General features: G+C 49.1%; 1 protein-coding gene across 4 annotated transcripts in view; it reads right to left on the bottom strand.

Annotated features, from left to right (window-relative positions):
• The window catches only part of LHPP (phospholysine phosphohistidine inorganic pyrophosphate phosphatase), a 154784-nt gene that overhangs the window by 99110 nt on the left and 31888 nt on the right, over positions 1-23786 (bottom strand). For 2 of the 4 annotated variants that reach the window (XM_016919563.4, XM_016919565.4), the window contains exons 4-5: positions 18633-18696; positions 17573-17665 (exon numbers count right to left, since the gene is read on the bottom strand). In XM_016919563.4, coding sequence (XP_016775052.1) covers positions 17573-17665; positions 18633-18696 — 157 coding nt within the window. Of the gene's footprint in view, positions 1-4974; positions 6735-17185; positions 17374-17572; positions 17666-18632; positions 18697-23786 lie in introns of those variants that run through there. The other 2 variants (XM_009459449.5, XM_508095.9) reach the window with 2 other exon arrangements.

Here is a 23786-nt window from a genome sequence, read left to right as displayed (position 1 = left end):
GGACTTGCTGGCACCCTGATCTCAGGCTTCAAGCCTCCAGAACATTGAGAAAAAAAGTTTCTGCTGTTGAATCCACACAGTCTGTGGTGTTTTGTATGACAGACTGGGCTGACTAATACCGAGGGAGACCCAGGTAGAGCCCAGTAGGATACCTGAACTGGGGAGACAAAGCTAGGATTCTGGGGAGACCCAGGAGCAGAGTCCACAGGACAGGGAATCAAAGAGGAGAAGGCTGCATGGAGAAAGAGCTGTGGAGATCGTGAAGTGTCCCCTCAAGTACTCAGCAGACCACTGCCAGCACACGCGGGGGAGGGAACTCCCTGAGCCTGGGAGATCGTGGAGGGTCCCCTCAAGCACTCAGCAGATCACTGCCAGCACACGCGAGGGAGGAAACTCCCTGAGCCTGGGAAAGAATCACACCAAATAACTAGGGAAAATGGTGCCTGTGTCTCACGCAGGACTGCGTTATGTCCCCACCAGCCAGGCTGGGAAAGCTCACTCACGATGCACAGGGCATTGAGTGCGATCTCAGAAGCCGCTGGCTTCGCTGTGAGGAATAATTCATCCAGGGCAACCCTGCTCTGGTGCTGCCCCCAAATCTTAAAAGCAAGATCTGGAAGGATCAAACTGTTTTCAAGTAATTTAATTGCATCCCACAACAAAGTTCGAAATTCTTTATGGGCACACAAAAATATCCAGCACCCAAAAAGAAGGTAAAATTGATCATGTCTGGCACCCAATAAAAAATGATCAGATGTGCAAAGAAGGAAAGTATCATGCAGAAGGAGGAGAAAGATGAGTTTATCCAAACTGAGCCGGAACTGACAGAGAGGTGAGAATGAGCAGACGAGAGCATTCAATCAGCCCTTGTAATGGTATTTCATGTGTTCCAAAAGTAGAGAAATGGAAGATAAAAGAAAAATCCAAGCCAAGCTTCTAGAGATGAAAACTACAATGTCAGGGATCAAAATACACTGGGTGGGATTAATGCCAGAAGAGATACCGCAGAGGAAAAGATGAATGAACCTGGAGACATGGCAATAGAAACTACCCAAAATGAAACAGAGGCAGAAAAATTATTTTTAAAAATGAACAGAGCATCAGTGAGCTATGGCACAACTTCAAGCGGCCTGATGTACACGCAATTAGAGTTCCTCAAAGTGAGATGAGCTGGGGCACAGTGGCTCACACCTATCATCCTAGCACTGTGGAAGGCTGAGGTGGGAGGATCACTTGAGCCCAGGAGTCCAAGGCCAGCCTAGGCAACACTGCAAGACCCTGTCTCTATAAAAATTTAAAAAATTAGCCAGATGTGGTGGCGCACGCCTGTAGTCCCAGCTACTTGGGAGACTGAGGTGGAAGGATCACTTGAGCCCGGGAGTTTGAGACTGTAGTGAGCTGTGTTCGTGCCACTGCACTCCAGCCTGAGCGACAGAGCAAGACCCTGTCTCTAAATTAGAAAAAAAAAAAAAAAGTGAGATGAGAGAAGACATAAATATATTTGAAGAAATAGTGACTGAAACTTTTCCAAACTTGATAAAAATAATAAATCCACAGATCCAAGATCCCAATGAACACCAAACACAAGAAACACAAAGAAAACTGTATTAAGGCACATCATAATCAAATTGCTCAAAGCCAGTGACAAGGAGAAAATCTTATAAAACAGTCAGACAAAAGAGACATGTTATGTACAGAGAAACGAAGATAAGACGTTAGATTTCTTGTTGGAAACAATGCAAGTGAGAAGACTGTGGAGTGCCGTCTTTTAAGCAGTAAAAGAAAAAACTGCCCATCTAGAATTCTGTACCCAGCAAAAATATCTTTCCAAAATGAAGATGAAATAAAGATATTTCAGACATCCGAAGCGGAAATAATTCATCACCAAGAGATCTACCCTACAAGAAATGTAGAAGTCCTTTGGTCGAAGGGAAAATGACAATAGCTGGAAATACACATCAACACCAGAAAAATAGCTTGTGGGCATGTGCTGACCTTCTGCCTGCTCACCTCCCTCCTCTGCTGGCTAATTCCTCCCAGGCCTTCAGGACTCAGCTCCGGTGACCACCACCTTTCCTCTGCCCCCAGGCTGGGTTGTGTGGCTCTCCCAAAGCACTCTGGGATCACACCCTGGTGCCACCCGTGTCATAGTGCAGCATAATGGACTCTGCTCATCCCACCCTTCCAGAAGTAGTAGCTCCTTCAGGACAAGGAATCTGGGTTGACAACTGGCACTTGGTTGATGCTCAGCAAATGTGTCTTGAGCAGATGAGTGCTCTGCATTACGGCATGGCTGGCTGTGTCTGGACACACTTATGAGGCACAAACAAGACTTCCCATTGGTCACCTACATAGAGTGGAGGGAGTCATACAGTCCCCGCCAGTGTGGCCGAAACGTCAGTCATTTGTGGGTCTCCTTTTGCCACATTAACATGTGTTATTGCTTAAATGGACTCATGCTCTTTTTTAAAAAGAAAAAAATATATGTAATTTAAAGAAAAAACAGCCGGGAGTGGTAGCACACACCTATAATCCCAGCACTTTGGGAGGCTGAGGCGGGTGGATCACTTGAGGTCAGGAGTTCGAGACCAGCCTGGCCAACATAGTGAAACCAGTCTTCACTAAAAATATAAAAATTAGCCCGGCATGCACCTGTAATCCCAGATACTCGGGAGGCTGAGGCACACGAATTGCTTGAACCTGGGAGGTAGAGGTTGCAGTGAGCTGAGATTGTGCCACTGAACTCCAGCATAGGCGACAGAGTGAGACTCGGTCTCAAAAAAAAAAAAAAGAAAAAAAAAGTAATAATAATTTTAAAGAAAAAAAACAACCACCAACCAGCTCCTCTCACTCCCCTACTCCAAAATCTGATTAAAAGCTGGGCGCAGTGGCTCATGCCTATAATTCCAGCACTGTGGGAGGCCAAGGGAGGCAGATCACTTGAGCCCAGGAGTTCCAGACCAGCCTGGGCAACATGGTGAAACCCGTCTCTATTAAAATACAAAAAATTAGCCAGGGATGGTGGCGGACGCCTATAATCCCAGCTACTTGGGAGGCTGAGGCAGGAGAATGAGCCAAGATTGCACCATTGCACTCCAGCCTGGGCAAGAAGAGCAAAACTCTGTCTTAAAACAAACAAACAAACAAACTACAGGTCTTCACATTGGAATTCAGATGCTAAGAGGGGCTAACCGATAAATACACAAACCAAAATCAAGACAAAACGAAACGATGACTATGAAGCATGCCCAAGCCAGGGGAGTCTTACTGAGTGTGTGTCCCATAGATTTGGACTCTGCCTGCAAGGACGGGTCCAGGTGGAATTTGCTCTCCATCTGGGAGAAGGGGACCACAGAAAGAGGGGGCGGGCCCGATGTGGCCAGCAGACGCACAGACTCACTCCTGTCTCACGCTGAGCTAGAGCAGTGGGGTGGAGATCCCAGCTCTGCTGTTTGCTGGCTGTGTGACCTTGGGCCAGCCTCCACTTCCATCTGTAAAATGGGTATAACAGGTGTGGCGTTTAAAGGAAATCATCTTAGTGAAGTACCCAGCACAGGGCCAGGACATAATACATTACCTAAACTTTTTTTTTTTGAGACGGAGTCTCGCTCTGTCACCCAGGCTGGAGTGCAGTGGCGCGATCTTGGCTCACTGCAAGCTCCGCCTCCCAGGTTCACGCCATTCTCCTGCCTCAGCCTCCTGAGTAGCTGGGACTACAGGCGCCTGCCACCATGCCCCGCTGTTTGTTTTGTATTTTTAGTAGAGACGGGGTTTCACCGTGTTAACCAAGATGGTCTTGATCTCCTGACCAAATGATCCGCCCGCCTCAGCCTCCCAAAGTGCTGGAATTACAGGTGTGAGCCACCGCGCCCAGCCTAAACATGTTACAAAGGAAACAGAAACATGAGGAAATGTTTTGTTGAGGAAATTCCCTATCTCACCACATCAGAGAGGCCCCCGACCTGCAACAGGCACCCTTGCCCTGGTTACTTGATACCTTTGCCCTAGGCCTTCGCGGGCCAGTGCCAGGCCAGGCAGTGGGCACACAGTGTGAATCAGACACATGCAGTCTCAGCACTTATGGAGCTCACGACAAGTGCTAAAGACAGACATTAATCAGGTAATTCCACAGTCTCATCATCAGGGCCTGGGATAACACACAGGAGGCTGTGAGGCCTGACCTCCTGACCTACTGGGCTTGTGGGTGGTCAGGAAAGGCTTCCCAGAGGAGGTGAGGTTCTGAGCTTTGCTCTGACAAGCAAAAGGGGCCAACCAGGTTGTAGGACATGGAGGACAGGTGGGACACACCCAGCAGGGGCTACCACACGTGTTCACTACCCATCTCCCCACCATTCACCAGGGCAGGCCATGCCGTGAATTCCAGAAAGCACACACATATAAGCCTGAAGCAACTGTCCTGGGAACCGTCTCCCAAACAGGCCTTCAGATAACCAAGGAATCATCAGGAGCCGTGAGAAAGTACAAAGACAGAGCCAATGAGGCCCCCTGAGGCCAGGGAGGCAGTTTCAGCTGAAAACGGAGCTTTTCTGCCACTCGGCATGGACTCGTCACGTATCATAGTCAAGCAGAGGCCAGAGGGGCCTCCCTCAGAGAAGCCACGGCGGATGGTGGCACTGAGAGAGAGCTCGGAGGAGGTGGCTGAGGGCCACAACATTGAGAATTCTGCCAATTACTGGTAGCCGCAAGCCACCGCGAGACATGAGGTACTGAAATAAAACCACGTCTTCCTGGTGTGGTGCTCTCTACTTCATACTTTCCACGGATTTTCTCTGATCTTTCCTCCACCCACCCCTGTGCTTCCCAGAGTGTGTCATGCACACGAGTGACATACTATTTGACTCCAGGCAGAGCAAGGACATACATTTTAATGTAATCATGTGGTCTTTATTTTTAGATTAATCTATTATGGTAAGTGAGAGATTCTGGTTTTCCATTTATAGTAGTCATCAAAAGTTCCTTTTAAAATACATTTATTTAAGTAATAAAATGAATCAATTTTAAGAAACGTGAAGTAAATAGAGCTAGTGGCAAGTACCCAGATATGGTAAAAATACCCAGATATGGTAAAAATTCAAAGTGTTTTTTCCAGAATGACTGATGTTAGGGAAAATCCTGCCAAATTCAAATGAGGTTTTCGAGTCTATCAAACCAACACCTGGCCAGGCAAGACACAGCCAGTGGCACCGCGTGCTCCCGGGAATGGGACCAGCACCAGTGTCTGCTGCATGCACAAGGGGCACTCTAAGGGTTGGGAAAAGCCAGGGCTGGCTGGGCAAGCCCCCACGGCTGCTGGCATCTGGCAGCAGGGCCGGCCAGAGGCCCCGTATTCGGGTCCCCTCTGCCCTTCTCAAGGAATTGTCTTCAAACCGTGAGGTCAGCAGTGAACATTCACAGCACTCCAATTCAGGACCATGTCCACTGCTGCCAGAGACTCCAGGGCCATCCTGCTAGAAGGTTCCTTGGAAATGGAATGGGTCTTCCAAATATTACATGTCATCCTACACCTCCATGCTTCTGGGGAAAATAAAACTGTGTGCATGCTCCTCCCACATACAAAACCAGACAGCACACAGGTTTCCCTCCCAGAATAGAGACTTGGTTCTTCCTGGGCTGGAACATTTGTGGATGTGGCCCACGGAGACAGGACCAGAGGAACGTGGTCTCTTGGAGGAAGAGTTCTCATGCAGGAACAGCGTGGAGGTTGTGCGGGATAAAGCGAGGCTGCATCCAGGCAGAGCCCCGGGAAGCTGTCGGCGAGGGAGGCGGAGGCTGGGGGCCGGGACGCCAGGGCCGGCTGGGTGCACAGCTGCCTGGAGCAGCGATGCCTGTCCAGGCCAGCTTGTGGGCTCCGCATACCAAAGTGCGCTCAGGACCCCAGGGGATTCCCAGATTTACTATCGGTGAAGGGCAATAATCACGCGAGGAGGAGCAATTATTGCCAAATCATTTAGGATTTAAAAAATCACTGGCAAGAAGACAGAGGTCAGGAGGTGCGCTGTCAGGGGAAATAAAAATACTCCACCTGCCAGGGCTGGGCTTCGCTTCCTTTCAGACACGACATGGTGGGGGGTGAGGCGGAGAAAAAAATGAAAGGTCGGACCCCCAAGAACCCAGAATCCAGAGAGCCGGATGGAGGCGCCACAGTCCCAGAGGCAGGTGTCCTGGGTCGGGTGCTACAGCAGTCAATCCTCCCTCTTACACATCTGCCTGCCTGCCCTGGTCTCCTCTTCAGTGTCCTAGGTGCTGGAGGGAAACATTGTCTAACAGGCGGCGATGCTTTGGAGTGCAAAATTCCAGCGCCAAAGAGCTTCCGTGGTTCACAAATATTTTCCTTATCCAGGGGCTCTGCCAGGAGGATTAGGGCGGGACGCAGCAGGGCTGGGTGGTGAAGGTGGAGCGAGCTCAGTGTCTGTAACTGCAGCTCCGGGGGGGCACATATCCCCCAGGGAGATGCCCTGAGATGACGGCTCACTCTAGGATGAGCCCTGGATCCAGGCCCCAAAGGAATCCAGGCTCCCACAGAGACCTGGAGACAGTGCGATGCTGAGTGATTGCCACTGTGGTCGGACACCTTCATAAGGAACAAGACTAACAGCAAAACTCAAAGACCACTTTAAAAAAAAAAACAGCCAGAAATCATGGTGTTGGTAAGGATGTGGGGAAACAAGCATCTGTATACGCAGCAGGTGAGGAAGGTGAACGGACACACCTTTCTGAAACAGAAATAAGCAACATGCATCACAGCCTCCCAGCCACACCACTAGGATTTGGAGCAAATAATTAGAAATGTACAAGAGGATGTACATACAAGATGTGTTCATCAGGGTTATGCACAAGAGCGAAACTGGAAGCAGCCTCATCTCCATCAATAGGGAATGGTCAAGAATATGATGGGAGTCTGAACAGTGGAATAGTATGCAGCTGTGAAAACTGCTTCATTAAAGTGCTTCAATAAGCACAAAGAAAGCTGTCCCCTAAAAAAGAACAAGGTCATGTCGTTTGCAGCTACAGGGATGGAACTGGAGGCCATTATCCTAAGCAAACTAATGCAGGAACAGAAAACCAAATACTGTGTGTTTGCACTTATAAGTGGGGGCTAAATACTGAATACACATGGACACAGGAAAACAAGATACCAGGGCCTACCTGAGGGTGGAGGGTGGGAGGAGGGTGAGGATTGAAAAACTACCCCAACAGGTACTAGGCTTATGACCTGGAAGACAAAATAATCTGCACACCAAACCCCCAAGACACACAATGTACCTGTATCACAAACCTGCACACGTATCCCTGAACCTAAAATATAAGTTAACAAAAATTGTCCCCAATAGGATATTAAGGGGGAAAACTCAGGTTTCAAACAGCAGATACAAGATTATCCCAATTTTGTGTTAAAAATGTATATATAGACACAAAAAATTGGCAAGATCAAGCATGATTTGTGTTATTCTGGGCTGGTGAAATGAGTGGTTTCTTTTCTTCTTGTACTTTCCTGAATTTTTCTTAGCTCCTTTAATGAGCATGAGTTGCTTCATAATCAGATATTTTAAATACTTGTGTTTTGAGAAGAAAATAAAATCTACTTAAAAAAAAAAAAAAGGCTCCAAGGGAGAAAAAACTCTGAAGGAAAACTAAGCCATGAGGTCTCAGAGCACCTTATGACTAGGACACATCACAAAGACAAAGCCAGGGCCGGAAGCTCCTGCAACTCCTGTCAGTTTCAGACCCACAGCTGCAGGGCTAGGTGCCAGGTGCCAGGCATTGGTGGACAGTTTCCAATTCAAACCAGAGCTGCAGGAGGGCTGACCCCCCTCCTGGGCCCATTCTTTCAGTGCTGGAAGTGGGCATGGCCCAGCAGGCCAGCCTGCTCCCAGTTAGGAGTTGAGCAGGGTCATCCCCACACTGACAATCCAAAGAAAATGCCCACGGCTGAGAGGTGGGGCTCAGCCAACAGAGTTCGTGGGGAGGCCTCAGTGGAAACACCCATAGGGGAGGGAGGCCACAGCAGAAAGAACTGGCCCGGAGTGGCCCCCATGTGGACAGACATGTACTCCCCACTCACCAGCCTGCCCCTAGGGGTACAGACTGTCCCCAGACCCCTATAGTCAGGACTGATGCCCTGAGAATCAGGGAACAAAATGGTAGGGCACCTTTGAGTTTATATGGCCAGGCCTCTGGATAAGCCTTCAAACCTCACCCCCATTTTTCACAGGCAGTTCTGAGGGCGCAAACCATGAAGATCACCGCAGCCTCATGCCTACCCTCCCCACCTGAAATCCTGTCTACCCCCTCACCTGAAATCCTGCCTACCCCCCACCTGAAATCCTGTCTACCCTCCACACCTGAAATCCTCCCAATCCCCCCACCTGAAATCCTGTCTATCCCCCCGACCTGAAATCCTGCCTACCCTCCCACCTGAAATCCTCTCTAACCCCCCGACCTGAAATCCTGTCTATACCCCCGACCTGAAATCCTGTCTATACCCCCGACCTGAAATCCTGCCTACCCTCCCACCTGAAATCCTCTCTAACCCCCCGACCTGAAATCCTGTCTACCCTCGCACCTGAAATCCTCCCTACCCCCCTCACCTGAAATCCTGTCTACCCCCGCACCTGAAATCCTCCCTACCCCCTCACCTGAAATCCTGTCTACCCCCCCACCTGAAATCCTGTCTACTCACCCACCTGAAATCCTGTCTATCCCCCAACCTGAAATCCTTCCTACACCCCACCTGAAATCCTGTCTACTCACCCACCTGAAATCCTGTCTACTCACCCACCTGAAATCCTCCCTACCCAACCTGAAATCCTGTCTACCCCTCCACCTGCTATCCTCCCTACCTCCCCACCTGAAATCCTCCCTACCCCCTACCTGAAATCCTCCCTACCCCCCACCTGAAATCCTCCCTACCCCCCCACCTGAAGTCCTCCCTACCCCCCCAACCTGAAATCCTCCTTACCCACCCCACTTGAAATCTTCCCTACCCCCCAACCTGAAATCCTCCCTACCCTCCCCACCTCCCTAAGAAATTCTGCTGCACCGCTGGCCCTCCCTGAGAGTTGGGCTATGGCAAAGAGCACTGGATGGGGCTGGAAGACGATGGTTTGGTGCCTGGCTTCACTCCTCATTGGCAAAGTAATCTTGGGTTCAGTACTAGAGTTCTCCATAACCGTTCTCTTAATACTGCAGTTCTCCCCAGGGCACATCTGGCAATGTCTACAGACAATTTTGGTTTCACAGCTTGGGAAGGGGGTGGTCCCATGTAGTGGGTGGACAGTGGGATGCTGTTTAGCACCCTACAATGCATAGGACATCCCCTCACCACAAAATGACCCAGTCCAAAAACACCAAGTGTCGAGGCTGAGAAATCCGGGGGGGCGGGGGGGGAGGTTGTTGTTTTTTTTGAGACAAGGTCTTACTCTCTTGTCCAGCCTGGAGTACAGTGGTACCATCTCGGCTCACTGCAACCCCCGCCTCCCAGATTCAAGTGATTCTCGTGTGTCAGCTTCCTGAGCAGCTGGGACCACAGGCATGTGCCAGCCACCATGCCCAGTTAATTTTTGTATTTTTTTGGAGAGACAGGGTTTCACCATGTTACCCAGGCTGGTCTCGAACTCCTGGGCTTGTGATCCACCCACCTCGGCCTCCCAAAGTGCTGGGATTACAGGTGTCAGCAACTGCGCCCAGCCTGAGAAATCCTGTCTTAACCTCATGGTGGGAATGCAAAGCGCCTATGACAAGGTGTTTCATCTCTAAGCTTCAGGCTCCTCACCTGTGAAACGGGCCCCTCCAGGCGAGGGTTCTTGGCTGCCACATATAACTAAGTGCTCTGGTTTGAACAGTCTCAATCTCCACTAAACCTGCAGGATTTGCATCCCACAGAACTTCTTATGATGATGGAGAACTGCCAAAACCTTCACATCACTTGGGCGCTCATATGAAGCTATAAAACCATCCACTGATTCAGAAGCTTAAACCGTGAGAATTAGATATTTCTAGAAGTAACCTTTAAGGTATGTTATTCTTTGCCTTATTACTGAATCCTAGAAAGGGCCAGGTTGCCTCTAAGAGGTTTGAATTCCAATCTATTAGCATAATAGCAGCAATCTGTGATTTCTAGGCCACTGAGGAAAGGTTAAAATGAAAATTGGATTTGGGGAGTTAAATCTATTCTGAGTGCAGACTGAAAACTCAGCAGCAAGAAGCAGGTCAGGGTCTCGGGAAGCAGCAGTGATCAAGGGAAATGACTGGTGATAACTTTATTGATTAAAGCAGCTGGAAAATTTTAAGGTTTGCCACAGCCTGGCACTTCAGCAGCAAGAGAGGTCCTCGCAGGCATTTTTCATCAAAAATAAAAAAGCCAGGAACAGAGCATTATTACCCTGTGCATAAGACACAGTTCATTTGAAATGGCCTTATCTTGAAATACAGCTTTAAAATGTCTACACATCCTGAGAGTCAAATAACGTTAGTGAGCATTTTAGGAAAATGGCAGGGTGGGGACGTTCGGAACATGCAGCTGCTACTCCACTGTCAAGGGAACAGGCAGAAATGTCATATGAGGGTAGGAGAGGATGATGATGTGGGAGGTAAATAAGACACAGCTTTGCCACATATGCTCGGAGCCACCAGAGGAAACAAGTCTTTCGCTCTCCAGGGCCACAGATGCTCAGGGTGGATGGCAGCGGCAGGGACCAAAGCCTCAAGCAGCCACGGTGACCCACCAGGAATCCACAGCCCCGCTCCCTCCCAGACACACTGCCCCAGCATCCGAAAACGACAAACCCAGATTCACCAGACCCCCACGAGGGGTCTTCTTTCGGCGGTGAGGTGGGCTGTATCTCATTCGAAATGTGAAGGAAGCTGACTGTGAAAATAACTGAAAATGCCACAAGAAAAAGGCAGGGAGACCACCCAAGGTCAGACCATCCAAATATCACCATCAATGCCATCTGGACAGCCAGTCTCGTCTCCTCCTCTCTCTTCCCTTCCCCTTCCCTCCTTCCTTCCTTCTTTCCTTCCTTCCTTCTTGCTTTCCTATTTTTTTTTTTTTTTTGAGACAGGGTCTCACTGTGTTGCCCAGGCTGGAGTGCAGTGGTGCAATCTCAGCTCGCTGCAACCTCAACCTCCTGGGCCCAAGCAATCTGCCCACCTCAGCCCCCCAAGTAGCTGGAACCATAGGCACATGCCACCACATCTGCCTATTTATTTTTTTGCATTTTTTTGTAGAGACGGGGTTTTTCCATGTTGCCCAGGCTGGTCTCAAACTTCTGGGCTCTAATGACCTGCCCACCTCGGCCTCCCAAAGTGCTGGGATTTCAGGCGTGAGCCACGGCACCCGGCCAGGTCTTATTTTCCAGGCAGTGGCAGGGTTTTGTTTTTGTTTGGGCTTTGGGTCGGGGGAAGGGGGCTGTTTGAGATGGTTGTGATCATACCACTTATATTATTTTATTTTATTTTTTGAGACAGAGTCTCACTCTGTCACCCAGGCTGGAGTGCAGTGGCAGGATCTCGGCTCACTGTAACCTCCGCCTCCTGGGTTCAAGTGATTCTCCCACCTCAGCCTCCTGAGTAGCTGGGATTACAGGCACCTGCTGCCATGCCCGGCTAATTTTTGTATTTGTAGTAGAGATGGGGTTTCGCCATGTTGGCCAGGCTGGTCTGGAACTCCTGACCTCAGGTGATCTGCCCTCCTTGGACTCCTAAACTGCTGGGATTACAGGTGTGAGCCACCATGCCCAGCCTACTTATAAACTTTTAAATACTGATTTTTAAACTTAGATTAAAGCATTAGCCTTTCTCTATATATATAAACACATTATTTTGAGAATTTATTGTCTCTTAAATTCATCCTATGAGGGGAATACAAATATATACATAGTTGCTTATTTTTTAAATAAAAAAGTAAGCTATATTTATAAAATATTTATAGCTATAATATTTATAAACATGGCTACCTACAAGAGACAGGTAAAAACAAAATAGAAGGAAAAGAAGTTGGACTTCTTTGAATATGTCTTGCTTTGTGGATTTGATTTTAGAACCATATAAATGTTTTACATAACTACAAAACAAATGTAAATGTTAAGCCAATTCTCTAAACATCAAAATGAAAATGAATTCAAAGAGCATCCACTTGGGGGAATACCACCCACAAAAAAGAATTATTCCCAGCAGCTTTAAATACAGTATTTTGGTCATAAACCTCTAGAGCAGGGGTGTCCGATCTTTTGGCTTCCCTGGGCCATACTGGAAGAAGAAATGTCTTGGGCCACACATAAAATACACCAATGAAGGCCGGATGTGGTGGCTTATGCCTGTAATCCCAGCACTTTGGGAGGCCGAGGCGGGCGGATCACCTGAGGTTGAGAGTTTGAGATCAGCCTGACCAACATGGAGAAACCCTGTCTCTACTAAAAACACAAAATTAGATGGGCGTGGTGGCACATGCCTGTAATCCCAGCTACTCAAGAGGCTGAGACAGGAGAATTGCTTGAACCCAGGAGGAGGGGGTTGTGGTGAGCCCAGGCACCATTGCACTCCAGCCTGGGCAACAGGAGTGAAACTCCGTCTCAAAAAATAAAAAAATAAAAGAATTATCAAGAGATGCCAAAATTAGAACTAATGATCAGAAAGAGAATATTTACATAGTGTCAAAGAACTTTCCCACAAGATACTTATTAGGGTTGGATGTGGTGGCTCATGCTTGTAATCCCAGCACTTTGGGAGGCCAAGGCAGGCAGATCACCTGAGGTCAGGAGTTCAAGACAAGCCTGGCCAACATGGAGAAACCCTATCTCTACTAAAAATACAAAAATTAGCCGGGCTTGGTGGCAGGTGCCTGTAATCCCAGCTACTCAGGAAGCTGAGGCAGGAGAATCACTTGAACCCAGGAGGTGGAGGAAGTTGCAGTGAGCCGAGATCATGCTATTGCACTCCAGCCTGGGTGACAGGATGAGATTCCTGCTCAAAAAACAAACAAACAAACAAACAAACAAACAAAACGCTGGGCGTGGTGGCTCACGTCTGTAATCCCAGCACTTTGGGAGCCGAAGCGGGCAGATCACAAGGTCAGGAGATCGAGACCATCCTGGCTAACATGGTGAAGCCCCATCTCTACTAAAAATACAAAAACAAAAATTACTCAGGCATGGTGGCGGGCGCCTGCAGTCCCAGCTACTTGGGAGGCTGAGGCAGGAGAATGGCGTGAACCTGGGAGGCAGAGCTTACAGTGAGCTGAGACAGCGCCACTGCACTCCAGCCTGGGTGACACAGCGAGACTCCGTCTCAAAAAAAAAAAAAAAAAAAAAAGATAATTACTGAAAGGGACAAATAGCAATGACAGTAGAGAACTCTGGAAGACACCTCCTCAACAGGTGATCAGAGTTCACAGATAAAGGACACACTAGGGTCATGACTGCTACATGCAACATGTCCCCAGAAAGCCATGAGTGGGATGACTGGTGGTGTCTGAATAAGGTCTCTAGGTTAGCTAACCGCCTTGTGCCAGTGTTGATTTCCCGGTTTTATCACTGCTCGATGATGATGGGGAAGCTGGTGAACGGTACATGTGAACATTTTGTACTATGTTTGCAACTTTTTGTGTGTCAAGTTACTTCAAAATGAAAAGTTGAAAACAATTTTAAAGTGGTTATTAGTTGATAATTATTAAAGCACAGTGATGGGTACCTAGGAGTTCCCTGAGCTGCCCTCTCTACTGACATAGATATTTCAAATGTTCTATGATGGAGGGCTAAAAAGAGAGGCTCAGGAAACATAAAAACGACACACAAGTCACGGAGCTTCTTCAGATTGGATTCCAACAGATCAACGGTAAAAGAGCATTTCTGAGACAGTCAAGGAAATTTAAATATGGGTTGCTATTAAATAATACTAACAAAAATCACTGTTAATTTTTTAGGTGGTTTTAAAATGTTTATTGTGGTAAAATACACATTACATAAAATTTATGACTGTGACCAGAGTATTCAATTCACTGGCATCGAGCACATTCAGAACGTCGTGCCACCATCATCACTGTCCAGTTCCAGAATATTTTTCTTTTCTTTTTTTTTTTTTTAAGACAGAGTCTGGCTCTGTCGCCCAGGCTGGAGCACAGTTGCACGATCTCGGCTTACTGCAATCTCCACCTCCTGGGTTCAAGCAATTCTCCCACCTCAGCCTCCCGAGTGGCTAGGATTATAGGTGCACACCACCACGTCTGGCTAATGTTTGTATTTTTAGTGGAGACGGGGTTTCACCACGTTGGCCAGGCTGATCTCGAACTCCTGACCTCAAGTGATTCACCCTCCTCAGCCTCCCAAAGTGCTGGGGTCACAGGTGTGAGCCGCCACACCCGGCCCAGTTCCAGAATATTTGTATCACCCCAAAAGGAGACCTCATACCCTGAAGCAGCACTCCCCATTCCCCTGCGCCCCTGACCCCTGCCAACCACTAATCTCCTTTTCATCTCTATGGATTTGCCCATTCTAGACATTTGCTATACATGGAAGAATACAGTATGTGTCCTTTTGTGTTTGGCTTCCTTCACTTAGCATAATGCTACCAAGGTTCATCTACACTGTAGCATGTGTCAGAACTTCATTCCTCTTTATGGCTGAATAATATTCCACTGTATGGACATACCACATTTGGTTATCCTTTCATCAGTTGATGGGCAGGTATCTTGGCTTTTTTTTTTTTTACCTTTTGGCTATTGTGTATGGAGCTGCTATGAATATCTGTGTACAAGTTTTTGTTTGAACACCTGTTTCAGTTCTTCTGGGTATAGACCTGGAAATGGGTTGCTGAGTCATACGGCAAATTCTATGTTTAACTTTGAGGAACCACCAAGTGGCTTTCCGTGGCAACATTGTCATTTCACCTTCCCAGCAGCAATAGAGAAGGGTTCCAATTTCTCTACATCCTTGCCAACACTTGTTATTTTCTATTTCTTTTTTTAACTATACAGTCATCTTAGTGTGAAGTGGTCTCTCACTGGAGTTTTGATCTGCATTTCCTGATGAATGATGACATTGAGTATCTTTTTGTGTGCTTGTTGGCCATGTTAGGAGTTTTAATGTATTGTATTTACATCCAAAAATCGTGACTTTTTTAAATGTCATGCTACAATATGAAAGGATACAATTGAGATTTGCTTTAAAATATGACAGCAAAAAAATTAGTAAATTTATTATCTTACTATTACTATTACTTGGAAATAGAGTCTCACTCTGTCGCCCAGGCTGGAATGCAGTGGCGCGATTTCGGCTCACTGCAACCTCCACCTCCAGGGCTCAAGCAATTCTCCTGCCTCAGCCTCCTGAGTAGCTGGGATTACAGGTGCATACCACCACACCCGGCTAATTTTTATATTTTAGTAGAGACGGGGTTTCACCATGTTGGCCAGGCTGGTCTTGAACTCCTGACCTCAGGTGATCCACCTGCCTCAGCCTCCCAAAGTGCTGGGATTACAGGCGTGGGCCACCACACCCAGCCAGTAAATTTTTTAAAAGGAAAAAAAAGAGGATAGAAGAAAGGAATGTGGCAAAATCTTAACCACTGAAGCTGGATGATGGATATAATGGGGTGTCTGTATCATTCTCTCTACTTTTCTGTATGTTTGAAATCTCTAATAAAAAAAGAAATTCTGCCCTATGAAGCAAGGTAGTAAAAAGCCAGGTTATTTATTGCTGCAGTTCTCACTCATTCAAAACACAAACCTTTCCTTCTCAACAGACTAATGTGACATTTCCCAGGTGTTTTCTGGGGACTCCAGACAGCCTGCATCTTCTGACATCTCTATGGATCTCAGGGCAGGTGCAGGTGCAGTGTCTAGATTTTGGCAGCTTTGGGCCATCTTTCTCAAAGCACCATGAGGCACCAGTGTTCTGGACCGAAATGCACACAGGGGAAACATGCACCAGGCTTGACACCTGAGGGACCCCCAACCCATGCTTCTGCTGCCCACTTCTGAGGAGGCAGCAGGACAGCCTGGGGCAGCTGTGGACTCTGTTTCTTTTTTCTTTTTTTTAAAGAAGGAGTCTCGCTGTATCACCCAGGTGGAGTGCAGTGGCATGATCTCGGCTCGCTGCAACTTCTGCCTCCCAGGTTCAAGCAATTCTCATCCCTCAGCTTCCCAAGTAGCTGGGATTACCAGGCATGCACCACCTCGCCCAGCTAATTTTTTTTGTTTTTCTGTATTTTTAGTAGAGATGGGGTTTCATCACATTGGCCAGGCTGGTCTCAAACTCCTGACCTCAAGTGATCCACCCGCCTCAGCCTCCCAAAGTGTTGGGACTACAGGCGTGAGCCACCGTGCCGGCTGCCCACTATTCCTTACAATCTTTCAGAAAACCTGCTGGAGGGGGCTGTGTGTGGTGGCTCATGCCTGTAATCCCAGCACTTTGGGAGGCCGAGGCAGGAGGACGGCTTGAGCTAGGAGTTTAAAACCAGCCTGGGCAACATGGCAAAACCCCATCTCTATGGAAAATACAAAAGTTAGCCGGGGCTGGGCATGGTGGCTCACACCTGTAATCCCAGCACTTTGAGAGGCCAAGGCGGGCAGATAACCTGAGGTCAGGAATTTGAGACCAGCCTGGCCAACATGGTGAAACCCTGTCTCTACTAAAAATAAAAAATTAGCTGGTGTGGTGGTGCACGCCTGTAGTCCCAGCTCATCAGGAGGCTGAGGCAGAAGAATTGCTTGAACCCAGGAGGTGGAGGTTGCAGTGAGCCAAGACAGCGCCACTGCACTCCAGCCTGGGTGACAGAGTGAGACTCTGTCTCAAAAAAAAAAAAAAAAAGTTTGCCGGGCGTGGTGGCATATACCTGTAGTCCCAGCTACTCAGTTGGGGTGGGGGGCGGGGGGGCCTGGTTAGTAAGGGGGTTAAGGGGGCACTGAGATGGCAGGATCGCTTGAGCCTGGGAGGTCCAGGCTGCAGTGAGCCATGACTGTGCCACTACACTGCACTCTAGCCAGGGTGACAAATGGAGACATTGGCTCAAAAAAAAAAAAAAGAAAAAGAAAAGAAAACCCACTGGAGGACGAAGCCAGACTCACTTAGGGTTGGGGTAGGTGTAGACAATAAAATCATAACCGATTCTTTTTCCTTTCTAAAATTTGGAAGTTTGAAAGGCAATCTATCCCAAAATAGTCAAAATATAAAGGTCGCAAAATGAGTGACTTTATTATTTCCTCCATATTGTTGTAATCTTGCTGTTACACTGTCTTGCCAGTGAGATATATTAACACACTGATAGGACTTGTCAATTCTTATCCTTTCAGAGAAGCAGCAAAAACTCAGGAAAAGCCGCAGGCATTTCTGCTTCTTGCTTTCACACTGAAAGTAACTTCACGGTTGAAACTATTCAGTGGATTTCGTTTGCTGTCTTCCCCCTCCTTCCCAGCCAGGTCAGCTTTCACAGGGAGCCCACGCTTGGCTGCCTGGCCAACCCCACAGGCTGCCTGAGTCCTGCAATCCATTCCAAGCTCCAGGGCCTCCCTGACGGGGCTGCCTCCCCTGACCCACTTCACAAGGCGCCAACCTACCTGGTGGGCTTCCACTCCTATCGCTTGCAGGGCAGACTTGAAAAACTCAGGAGAAGGCTTCCCCACCACCTCGGCTTTGATGCCACAGGCATACTGGGAAAAGAGAGAGGGACATGGCATAAGTTTGGGATCAAGGAACAGGTGTATGCCCAGCCACGGAAACACTGTCCCAAATGTGCCCCCAAGAGTCAAGGGCCTTGAAGCAGCAGGATGCTGTGGGCCTGAGAACTCGTCTCACAGGCAGGAGCCTCACAACTCCAGAAAGGGCTGCCCGGGTCACTCAGGTCCCCTAGCACCAGGCACCCTGCCATCCACTCAAAGGCCTACCCACAGCAGAAGGCATCCAAGAGCTGGCAAAACTACAGGGCTCCCAAGGGCCAGCAGAGCAGTGCTCTGCTCACTCGCCTGCAATTCCGTCCTCTCATCCTTTCTCCCCCTCTTCTCCCCTGCCCACTCGCAGCTCATCACAGGGCTCCATCTGCTCGTCTGCCTCTCCCTCCCACCTGACGGCAGGCAGGCAGGAGTGGCTGCAGCTGTGAGGATGGGACGGGATGTGAGGCTGACCTGGGGCAGCTAATGGGACCTGGGCCAGAGTGGACCCAGGGGAGCCCCACCCGGAGGCCTGGCCACAGATGGCCTTGGAAACTGAAGGGGAAGTCAGGAAGGAGGCCAGTGAGGACCCGTCAAGCTTGAGGTGCTGCAGATGCCCAGGGTCAGGAACGAGAGCGGTGGTCAGCACTGATACGGAAGCCACAAGCCCGAGAGGAGTGTGGCAGAGAGCAGCTGGGAGAGCGGCAGGGTCCACGGCGGGCAGGGGGGACTGCGCCCACTGGAGGATGGGGAGGATGGGCAGGATGGGAAGGGAGAGATGGGGAGGGAGGAGGACAGCTGAGGGCCCGAGGGCCCGGCTAGGGGAGCCCAGAATAGGAAGGCAGCCTTTGTGGAAACACAAAAGGCCATTTGTACGTTAATTAAGCACAGCCTCTTCTCAACAAAGACCCAAAAAGTCCCAGGTGCCCTGAGGTCTGAAGAGAGCTTGGGACAGAACCAGGGCTGGTACCTCAAGCGCCTTCATGTAGGGACCAACGTCCAGCATCAGGCCAGAGGTCTCCTTGTAGTAACGCCTAGGAGAGAGCAGAACGGAGCACAGGATGCTGAGCACGGGATGCTGAGCACGGGGAGCTGAGCACGGGGGAGCTGACCTCAGGATGCTAAGTATCGGGAGCTGAGCACCGGGCCTGTCCCGCTGGCTGCAGAGCCAAGCCGCGGCTGAGGGGCAGTCCAGGCGCTACGCTGAGAATGACTGCAGGGGACCAGCACCACAGAGCCGGGCGGCAGGCCGCCACACCCAGTGGGGCGAGCGCAGCAGCCAGCAGCTCCAGGGATGCCACAGGTCGCACAGAACGCAACCCTGCTGTCAGACTCGTGGGGACCCTGCTGCAATGATTAACAGGGGACCCAGAGGGCAGACGGTTTCAGTTGCTAACACAGAGAATGAAAAGTGACCTGTGTCCTGGGAAGGAACAGCAGGTCCACGGGGTATGTGGCGAACCCCTAATTGCTAATAATTAACCCCTAATTGCTGGCTGAAGAAGAGAACTCCATTAGTTCCACAGCACCCTGCCGCATCCCGTTAGCCGGAGGTCAAGCGAGGTGCCAGGTTTCATGGGCGCCAGATGCTTTTATGAGAAGACAACTGTTCCTTCCCGTCTCATGGAGGTGGAGACAGGCTCTGCACGAGGGAGCATTCCTCTCTCAAAATGGCCTCACTGCTCTTTGAGCCCAGGGCTGGCTTGGTGGCTGGCTGTAGCCCGGCCAGGCTCACCCTACGATCACTGAGCCTCAAGGCACTCACAGTCCAGACACATGGTGGGCCAGACCTGGCTCTGGCTGAACTAAGCCAATTGACTACAATGAGGCGAGAAAGTGGTTTCACCTGCGCTGCTCTGAAGACGCAGTTCATTGAAAGCCAAGAATACACAAGGGGGCTTGATTCTTGGAACCACTAAAATGTTTTGCCATCCACCATCACATCAGTTTCTCTCCTCCTGCCATGCCCTTAGGATTTGGGAGACGTGGAGAAAGCACGTATGCAGAAAACGAGAGGGAAGAAGAGCGCATGCTGACTTGAGCATTCAGATCTCGCTGCCTTCTAACGGTGTGACTTTGGGTTGCTTACGCCTGTGGGCCTCAGTTTCCTAATCTGTAAAATGGGCAAAACGAACAACAAACAATACCTACCTCACGGATTGCTGTGAAGCTTGAACAAAATAATGCATGCAAAGTTATTAACTCGGTACCTTCCATGCAGAAGCTGCCCAGATGAGACAGGAGAATATTATTATAAATAACCTTTCACCCAGGCTGACACAAGCAATAAGATGAGCTGGGGGAAGGAAAAAATGAACACAGCCCTGTTCAATTTGGGGGCTGAAATGTGTTCTGTGACCACCTGGGGTGTGAGAACTGAGCTCCTCGGGAGCTGCCCTGGGGCTGTGCCCTTCCTCCAGCTCCGCCACTCCTGGGCACCCTGCCTGTCCCTTTCTGCCCCACCTGATGCCTTGAAGCTGTAGCAGGCACCCAGCCACACCTGTGAGATGAACCGCTCACCCCTGTGCGTCCTCCACTGCCTGCCTCAGATGCTTCCCGGCTAAACTTACAAGCTGGGCTGCAGGTACGGGCTTCAGCCAAACCTGGGCCTTGCCAGGGCTGGTCCCCTGCCACTCCTGTTAGGCAGCTTTGGAGCTTGGAGTCTGTTGAAGGTGTGGGCATCTCCTGTCATGACGTGGGCTTGGGACTCTCCACGTGAACCCCAGGCCTGTTCCACAGCCTCTGAGGCTCTGTGCTCTGGGGTCACGGCACAGGGATACAGGCTGGCTGGGATGCTGTGAATGCTCACAGAGGGGGGACCTGCAAATGCCCTCCCTTTTAGAGTGACCCCCAAAAACAGGCTTAGAAATCTCTAAGTTCATATCTTAAACGCAGACTTCAAATGTATATTTTGCATTTACATGGCCTAAAAAAGTACTGCCTTTTCTTTTTCCCAGTTGGACAATCAGCTACTTTGGTCTGATGGTTTCCTTAGTGGGGTCCAGAGTTCTCAGGAAACGGTGAGGGGACACCGGGTCCTGGGGCCTGCACTGGCTGGTGCTGCAAATGGCCCAGGTTACCTTGGTCCCCCTTGGCATTAACGATCCCAGATGCTCCACAGCCCTTTGCAGGACTCAGGGATATTCCCAGCCCCAGCCTGCTCCGCAGGGACTCACAGTCTGGTGGGGAAGCAAAGAAGCCCACAGACAAACTTTAAAGGGCAGGACCCAGGGGAGGGGCAGTCTGCTTGAACAGGGCGGGGGACAGGCTGGGTTCAGGGAGGCAGCAGAGGCATGGAAAGCTGAGACCTGAGCTAAAAGGAAGTGAAGGGGAGGTCCAGGTCCAGGGAGCACCTTGGAATCCACTGAGCACCCTGCTGAGGACCAGGGTGGCCACGCCACCACAGGCAAGGCCCTCTGCAGGCCCTCAAAGGCCATGACCCTCGTCCCCTCCTGCCCACCTGTGCCAGGAGAAGGAGGGCATCGAGGTGGGTAGGGAGGGCCTCCCTAATGAAGTGATGTGTGGAAGTAAGCCAGGACGGAGGAAAGAATGTACCCCACACAGGAAATGCTTACCCAGCAACAAAAGAAAACCTGAAATCAACAAAACTACTCCATCGCGACAGGTACAGCTCTGTTTGGAGCTGAGGATTCTGGGGGCTTCTGGGCCCAGACCCCTGTCCCTCAGCTACCCTGGGGCCGGCTGGAGGAGCTAGAGGTTGGGTGGACGGGAGCAAGCACCTCCCATCATCTGGCAAAACCTCCTAAGGGGACCCACGCGGCGCCACTTCCGCTGGCCTCACGTTCCCTGCAGCCTCTTCTAAAGCGAAAGAAACCTGGATTTTCTTATGTTTAAATTTAGACCTGGATGGGATTTTAAAAAAACTGAACGTGCAACTTAAAATACACAATCAAAACCTTGTCTTTGCATGCTAATCTTTAGAGTCCAAGGAGAACACAAACTTCCAGAAGTCAAAATGGAAACTTGAACATTTATTTTTTAAAAAACTGAATCTGGGCTTGATTTTATAGTGCCCAGAATTTTTCTTTATTCCTTATTCATTCAGAAAAACAAAAAGGCATCTTGAGGCCAACTGTTACCTGGAAACATTTTTTAGAGACAGAGCAAATATAAGCACTTAAAAATTTTTTTTTAATATAAAGGCCCGGTAATCTCCACACACTAGAGATGCGACGTATTTCTCCTGTTACTGGTTACTGGTTTAACCCAGCCAACGGCAGCCCCACTTAGGACGTGAATGTTCTAGCCACAAAGAGGAACCCGTGGATGCTGGAAAGAAAGGGGGAAGCCCAGGAGGAGGAGTCAGTTGCGATTTTATGCTTTATTCTTCTGCCGTTTCAGATTATTCAGCACAGCCTCCCTGCAAATGACCACTTGACCTTTCCCAGAAGAGCCGTTAACCTTCCATAGTCTGTCGGGTAAACAGCTTAATTTTCTGAGAGCAGCATGACAGAAGAAATTACAAAGCCAATTCCCACTCTGGGGTCCAAACAGATGCCAAATGTAAATCACTCCATTTCCAGGAGAGGGACAGTCTGCCCCGGCGCCTCCACCCGCTGCTCCTGCCTCCTTGGTGGGCACCGCTCAGCCTGTGCCCCTGTGTCCTGCAGTGCAGGATGGACCTCACCAGCAGTGACCCACAGCCGAGGACAGCATGGTGATGGCAGCTCTTGGAGGGTCCTCAGGCTGTCCTGAGAAGCTGGGACCTAGTCCCTAAAACTGCCGGTTCCTTTCTCTGGTTTTTAAACACCCAGAACCCCCATCAGCAGAGACTCCACTAATCTCCTACTTTAAACAAACCCTTGTCTACTATGACATTTGCTGCGGTATTACAAAGCTGAAAGCGACTGCTTCCGGGTTTTTTTTCTTCTTCTTCAACAATATACCTGTTCTGACTATTATTATCCATGATCTGGAATAGTGGTTTTTAATAATTATGAGACAACTTTTTTTTCTTTTCTTTTTTGTAGAGACAGAATCTTACTATGCTGCCCAGGCTGGTCTCGAACCTCTGAGCTCAAGCCATCCTCTCAGCTCAGCCTCCCAAAGTGCTGGGATTATAGGCATGTGCCACCAAGCTCAGCATGAGACATCTTTAAAGAAAAAAGTGTTAACATTAACGAATTACAGCAGAGCTTCTTCATTATGCTTGTTCTCTAGTGAGGTGTTGGTGACTCAAAGGCCTAAAGGGTCAGCCCGGGTAAATGAGTTAAGAGGCCAGGTTCTGTGGCTTGCTCCATAGCAGTGACCTAAATTGCAATGGGTGTAAGTTTAAAAAGGGACTACAAGGGTTAATTTAATATGTCATTAAATTAATCTGGCCACGGTGCCCAGATATGTGGTCAAACATTATTCTGGATGTTTCTATGAAGGTGTTTTGGGATGAGATTAACATTTAAATCGGTGAACTAGGAGGAGAGTACATTCCCTTCCGCAATGTGGGTGGACCGCATCCAACCAGTTGCAGGCTTTACAAGAACAAAGACTGACCTTCCCCGAGCAAGAATCCCACCAGCACACCACCTTAGGACTCTGCTGCGCGCATTCCTGAGTCCCCAGCCTGCCAGCCCTGCCCTGCAGATTTTGGACTCGCCAAGCCTCCACAATCTCTCTACATAGCTATATCCTGTAGCTTCGGGCTTCTCTGAGGAACCCTGACTACATACAGGACACATTTTATTTATATGAGAAACACACTAGAAATTTTTTGTTACTAAAATCTTTTCATTTCTTGAAACATCTTTCACTTGTCCATTTTTGATAGAGACACAGCGTGAAGAAGTACTTCTCTACTTTGAAAAAAACAACAAATGGCACACGATCAATGACAACTAACTCTGTGGTCTGGAGACAGGGACGACAGGGAGGAGTGGGGTCTGCAGTAAATTCAAACTAATGGAGGCAGTGGCTCTAGCGACGGCTGCTGTGTGTGCAGGAATGTGAGGCTCAGTATTGTCAGATCTTCTGATTCTTCAAAAGAATCCAGAAATCTGGATATTTTGTGTAAAATATCCCCATTTTTAAACACAGCCTCAAAAATACATTTAAGGTTTTGTTGTTTTTTTCGAGATGGAGTCTTGCTCTGTCGCCCAGGCTAGAGTGC

Source organism: Pan troglodytes, chromosome 8 (genome assembly GCF_028858775.2).
Source record: "Pan troglodytes isolate AG18354 chromosome 8, NHGRI_mPanTro3-v2.0_pri, whole genome shotgun sequence".
Classification (NCBI taxonomy): Eukaryota; Metazoa; Chordata; class Mammalia; order Primates; family Hominidae; genus Pan; species Pan troglodytes.
This window is presented reverse-complemented; position numbering and strand designations above follow the sequence as displayed.